At 36.7% G+C, this 6,610-nt stretch overlaps 1 protein-coding gene across 1 annotated transcript; it reads right to left on the bottom strand.

The window, feature by feature from the left end:
• Positions 1-4,352: 4,352 nt before the first annotated feature.
• On the bottom strand, positions 4,353-5,606 carry LOC120178165 (RING-H2 finger protein ATL47-like). Its single transcript, XM_039184103.1, has one exon. It carries the CDS (start codon positions 5,535-5,537, stop codon positions 4,368-4,370), a length of 1,170 nt encoding a protein of 389 aa, XP_039040034.1. The 5' UTR covers positions 5,538-5,606; the 3' UTR covers positions 4,353-4,367.
• Positions 5,607-6,610: the final 1,004 nt, after the last annotated feature.

Genomic DNA, 6,610 nt, shown 5'->3' on the forward strand with positions numbered 1-6,610 from the left:
CGATACTGATGCAAGTAGTATCGATATTGAGGGGGTATTGATACTATGAGTAACGTATTGATACCATTGATAACAAAATACAAAATTGGTATCGATACCGTAATAAAGTATAGGTACCATAATATAGTAGTATCGATACCATGATAGGAGTATCGATACTATTGAGCCAAAAATTTTAAGATACGCTGAGATTGTTATAGAAAATTCAAAACACATTTAAGTGAATGGAAGTAATGATCAAAAGCATAATTTAGAACTGCATAAGTAATCTAAAAAGAGAAAAAAGAAAAAGTGTTCATAAGTAATATGACAATTTCTATACTTACTATAATCACTGTTAAAGCTCACATGATAAATAATGAACTCTTTCATAACACTTGAGTTGAATGCTACCATGTAAGGACACATCATGGTGGAACAAGAAAGTAAAGGCCGTTATTAAGAACAAACAAATTTGCTATATACTACTGCTGATACAAAAAAATTTGAGAAATACAAAATGGCAAATAATTTTCAAGACATTTGTAAGGAGGCCATTTGCTATATACTACTGGTGATACCAGGAGTTTCGAGAAATATAACCTAGCTAAGAACAACCAAAACTTTTGTAAGGAGGCTATTTGCTATAGACTACTGAATAGCACATCAAATGAGTAGAAGAAGATTACCTTGGCACCTTTCTTGTATAAATATAGATTGCTCAAATTTCAAAAGATTAACACTTATGAATCATACTATGAAACCTGTGGGCAAACTTATTGAGCAATGTTTATGCAAGCATAATAAGGTTGCTAATAATCAGCTTGCTCTCCTGGTAAGACAACCCACTGTAGATACTAATAATCTCTTGCAACAACTTACTGAGAAGTTTGGAGTGTCATAGTGAGATTTGTACATGGTTTTTATTGATTTAGTGTAAACTTATGACAGAATACCTTGAGATGTTCTTTGGTGAAGAAGACGATTGTTTCTTTCAAATATGTTAGTGTAATACAAGATACGCATGAGAGAGTAGTTACAAATGTAAGGACTTGTAGTGTATTGATGTATGAGTTTTGAATTGTAAAAAGGGTGCACCAAGACTCAGCTTTCTTTCCTGCTCTCTTTACCCCAGTAATGGATAAGATAACTAAAGACATTCAAGATAAAGTCCTTATCCGTGTGCTATTTGCAGATGATAATGTATTGGTTGGATGAGACTAAAGAATATATTAATACCAAATTACAGATGTGGAGGCAAACACTAGAAACTCAGCGGTTTAGATTGGCAGATTGAAGACTTAGTATAGGGAACATACATTTAGTAAAAGAACGAATAACGATCAAAACGTGATAACAATCAATGGCTAGAGATCCCAGTGGCGTGTATTTTCTGTATCTATCTTATTCTGCCTTATTCCTTCTTTATTATGTGTACAACAGATGCTTTAGTTGCCATCCTTCAAACCTTCTTTTGTCTCTTTTGTATTTCATTTTACAAGACTACCCTGCCATCTTACTCTGCCTAAAATTGAAAGTTTCGTTCTGAGTATTTGTATAAGATGTTGTCATACACATGGTTTGGCTACTGTAACCTACTCAACTCATTCATCTCATGCATATATAGGTAGTACATCAATACGTAAAGTTATCTGTTTCATCCATTTAAATTGGTTTCAGAATGTCCCCTCTCCCCTTGTTTGTTTCTCTATACATGCTTACAACTCATGTCATGTTGGCTGTCAAATAATCAAGCAGTATTCTTCTGTTTCCCCCTCTATGGTGAATGTAAATTTTCACTATGAGAAACTTCGACGAAAGAGAGGAGTAGGTCATGAACTCGAAGCAGAAGAGAAGGCGTACCTGATATTGAGCCTAGTGGATTGATGGAGGCGTGAGAGTGGTGACTGATGGCGCGACGCTGGGGACCGATGGCGTGAATGGTGGCAACTACAAGCCCGATTTGCTGAAGAAGATACCAAGCGTAGAGGATTGATGGAGGATCGATAGTGATGAAGAAATTAGGGCTCGGGTAGGAGAAAAATTTGGGGCACTACAGCAAAATAGAGTTTTAGCGGCGTTTTTTTAGTCTTATAGCGGCGTTTTTAAGCGCCGCTAAAAGTATTGTGGCGATAGGAAAAATGGCGCAAGAAGCGCCGGCAATACCAGCGCCGCCAAAGTTAGCGGCGTTTGAGAACAAAAACCGCCGCAATAGGTCAATATCTATTACGACGTTTTTTGAACAAACGCCGCAAAAGGTCGATATCTATAGCGGCGTTTTTGGAATAAACGCCGCAAAAAGTTATGCTATATAGCGGCGTTTCTAGAAAAAAAGCCGCAAAAGGTCAGATCTATAGCGGCGTTTTTGGATACAAATGCCGTAAAAGGTCAGACCTATAGTGGCGGTTTTGGACACAAACGCCGTAAAAGGTCAGACCTATAGTGACGTTTTTGGACACAAACGCCGCAAAATGTCATACCTATAACGGCGTTTTTTAACACAAACGCCGCAAAAAGTCAGACCTATAGCGGCGTTTTTGGATACAAACGCCGCTAATTACCTTTATTTAGCTAATATTAATTGATTTTGCATATTTCATTTCTGATATACATCACCTAAATTTATATCTAGCTTTATCTAATTAACAACAACCATACATTTTAATTAAGACAAAAAACATAAAGAAAAATTCTTAACAACAAAAATAAATTAAAGCTTTTTTATGGAGAGAGAACCTTAAAAGATATTAAAGTACAAATGAGTTACAACTGAACCTCAAAGTGTAGATATACATGGATTTGTTGTTCGATACATCCTCAATTTCACTAGCGTCATCATCATAACCTCCAGATATGCATTCTAAAGCTACTTTGTTTCCCACTTCATTGGAATTTGTCATATTCATCGTCTTGACATCTTATTTGAAAGTATCATTTGACAGTGAATGATCTCTCCTCAATAGATTAAAAACAAATGGGAAACGCTGTGCCAGTCTATTGAAGAAGCCGCTTTTTGTTGAAGTTTGTTCTTCAAGATTACTGCAATTACAATAATTTAGATGAGACTAAGAAGAGAAGGAAACAACCAGCAGAACTATTGTTCTGAACTATTGTGGCGTTTATTACAAAAGCACCACTAAATTACATAACTATTACAACATTTGAACAAAAACAACACTATTGTCCAATTCTATAGCAACATTTGTATAAAAACGCCCCTATAGTACTACTCTATAGTGGCGTTTACATAAAAACGCCATAAAAGTCTTATTCTTTCCCGGTGTTTCTACACAAATGCCACTAACATAATAGTATTTTGCGGTGTTTATAAAAAACGCCGCTAAAAATAACAAATTAAACCCTTTATTAGGAAAGAATACCCAAAGTAATTTGAAAGGGGAACAAAGTGAACCCTTTGAAAGTGGATGGAACAAGGAAGCATACATGACTATTGCGGCGTTTATAATAAAAACGCCACTACATTTCTTGGAAATAGCAACGTGTGTCTAAAGACGCCGCTAAATATGAAACCTATAGCAGCGTTTGTCTAACTACGCCGCTATAGTACTACTATGTTGCAGCGTATGTTGAAAAAACGCCTCTATAAATTAATCTTATTACGGTGTTTTTATAGAAATGCCACTATATATGAAACCTATAGCAGCGTTTGTCTAACGACGCCGCTACAGTACTACTATTTTGCGGCGTTTGTTTAAAAAATGCCTCTATAAATTAATCTTACGTTCAATCAATCAATAAATGTATATTTAAAAGCTTCTCAAAACCCACATATTTAAACAATGTGAGCTTATGAAATCCCGCATTTTTTTTTCATTTTTTCACCCCCAAATTTCTTTTTATTATTATTATTATTATTTCAATCTAATAGGTGTCTTTGTTGCCGCTAGGTTTCTGCCTGTGTAACAAAAAAATAGTGTTAGATTGAAAAATAATCTTCAATGGGTGTTAGAATGAAAAAATGTTTTTAAATGAAACATATTGGGTAAAAAGGTTCAAATTTTGGGTTTTTACCACAGTTAAAAAATAAAAATAAAAAGCCTCTCATTGAATCACCGGATGATATGACCTCACAGTGTATCCTTTTGTTCTGTATTATTCTATTTTGGTGTACACTGGTGGCAGGGGCAGGAAGAGGTAGAGTAAATATTACTAGAATCCACTTTTTTAATTTTCCATAAAGTGAGAACATGTTTACATTTTGTCTGGTTATAAAAGTAAGAACATAAAGGAACACATTCATGGAAGTTGCAATGCACTGGTAAAGAACCAAAATTCTTTAGAGAAAGTAAAAAAAAAAAGGCTAAAAGGAAAAGCTTAAACGATTAGATTCGTTGAATGTTATGAAGTACAAAGGAACAGTAAATACCTTAGGTAACTTGGGTTCTACTATCAGTCCATGGCAAACCGACAGAAACAGATGAAGAAGAGCCTAAGTTGTCTGAAGAACTTGGGAATTTACCCTTCTTAGACCATTGCCAGATCTTGGAAACAGAAAAGCTTTCCCCTTTACTTGTTAAGTTAATCTTCTTTCCCTCAAAATCCCCATCATTTGATGAATTCCCATTCTGTCCACCTCTTCCCTTCACAAGCTTCATGGTACTAGCAGTGTCATTGGTTCCTCTAGAGGGGCATAGAGTCACTTGCAACTCATCAGCAACCACATATAGGAATGACCCCATTGAGTAACATCTCCTAGCATCCAAATTACTGCTACTAGTCTCCCATTCTTCTACTTCTCTCCCTTTCCCTTCATTTGAACTTCTAAATTTGCCTAAAATGACAGAAAACACCCTCTTCCCAATGTCATTCTCCGTTGGTTTAGGGCCAAGAGACACCCTACTTCCTCCATTGCTTAATAACATAGTTTCCTCCCTAGGGTATTCAAAGTCAAAAACCGGGTTCTCAATTGGGAACTCAGTTGTGAAAACGGTCCCTCTACAAAGGGGGCAAGTGGAATTTGACATCAACCATGTGTCAATGCAGTCTATATGGAAAGCATGGCTACACAAAGGGAGTAATCTCAATTTGTCTTCTTCCAAGAACTCACAGAGACAAACTGCACAATCAAATGGCTCTTTCAACCCCATTATTTCCTTGTAAAGAAACACAGGCAGAACATCTATGAAAGATTGAGCTAGACCTGAATCATGGAGATTGAAGAGTTGCTGTAACTGCCTTTGATAAGCATCAGTCCCTGACAATTCTGGGTATCTTTCAGATTCTGATAAAGATGAGGGAGACCTATGCTTCATGAGAAATCTAACAAGCAAGAGAAGCAGACCAGATATGAAAAATATCACCGCCAGAACAACAATGATGAATAAGACAGCTGGGCTTATTTTACTAGCTGAAGATGATGACGGAACAGGGTTTGGTGGCTGCTTTTGGTAATCATTACTGTATGGCAATGGAGGAGATGAGAAAGAAGAAGAAGAAAGTAAAGAGTGAGCATGGTGATAATTCAAAACACCAGCTTTTGACTTGGTTTCAGATTGTACCCAAGACATTTTAGGAGAAGGGCATGCTAAAAAACACATCTTTCTTCAACGTTCTTGAATTAGAAAAACTCTGAAACCATGCTTTCTTGGTTCCTTTCAGATTAAACCCAACTCATAAACTACAATGAACTAGCATTGGGCCCATTATTCCTTGCACCCGCAGCAAAACCAGCTCAGAAGCATAAAACTAAGCTTACACTAAGGTTTACAAGTAAGAAGATTGCTTAGGTGGAAGAAGAAGAAGCACTCTTCTCTAACTCCTGAAAGCGTAAAGCAAAGCAAGGTTTTAGTTGACCTACCTCAGAAATTAGGCAAGTGTGGCGTCATGGAATCCCAAATTTTAATAAGTTGACCGGGTTTGTTGCAGTACACCCCATTTGTTCTTTTTTGGAGTTTTCAGTTCCCTCTACATAATGGTTTGTTATAGGCAAAGATGAAGAGAGAGTGCGGCAGGTAAGCTTCAAAAAGTAGAGGTTCGGGGACCAAAGTGAAGGTAGTTTTTTTTCCCTGTTAAGAAATGAGGGTTAACTCAAAAACAATTACTGTAATTCCATTAATGAACCAGTGCAGATGTACATGGTTTATATAGCATTTGGTTGCTGAGCTAGGAAGCAACCTACTTAACAGAATTTGACAATTATAACCGTGTAACAACACCCTAATAGACTATGGATTTAATTGCCTGCAACACAGTGTACACCACCAGCTATGAGCTTAACTTCAAGCTTCTTGAATCTTTTCCATGCACACCATGCATTATGCCACACATATTAACCTGCAGCTCGATCATTCTTCCAACATTCCTCCTGCTTTTTCTTCTCCTCCTTCCTTTTTAAGACAAACATTCACTTGCTCTCGAAACACTGCAAAAGCTATCTTTGACAAGGGCTTTGTGAACCCATCTGCAAGTTGATGTGCAGCAGGGACATAGCTAACATATAATTGATTTCCAACAATTTTCCCCTGACAAATTGCACATCTAAATCGACATGTTTAGATTGTGCATGTTGAACAGGATTTGCACTTAACGATATGGCATTCGTGTTATCACACCAAACAATTGGTTTTTCCTGTTGTGTTACTCCAATATCATTCAACAAGGCATCTATCCA

This window comes from Hibiscus syriacus, unplaced genomic scaffold, assembly GCF_006381635.1.
Source record: "Hibiscus syriacus cultivar Baekdansim isolate YM2019G1 unplaced genomic scaffold, ASM638163v2 tig00112344_pilon, whole genome shotgun sequence".
Lineage (NCBI taxonomy): Eukaryota > Viridiplantae > Streptophyta > Magnoliopsida > Malvales > Malvaceae > Hibiscus > Hibiscus syriacus.

What these genes read in the sequence shown, in the direction of transcription:
- LOC120178165 (XM_039184103.1), bottom strand. Translation starts at nt 5,537, where the DNA reads ATGTGTTTTTTAGCATGCCCTTCTCCTAAAATGTCTTGGGTACAATCT.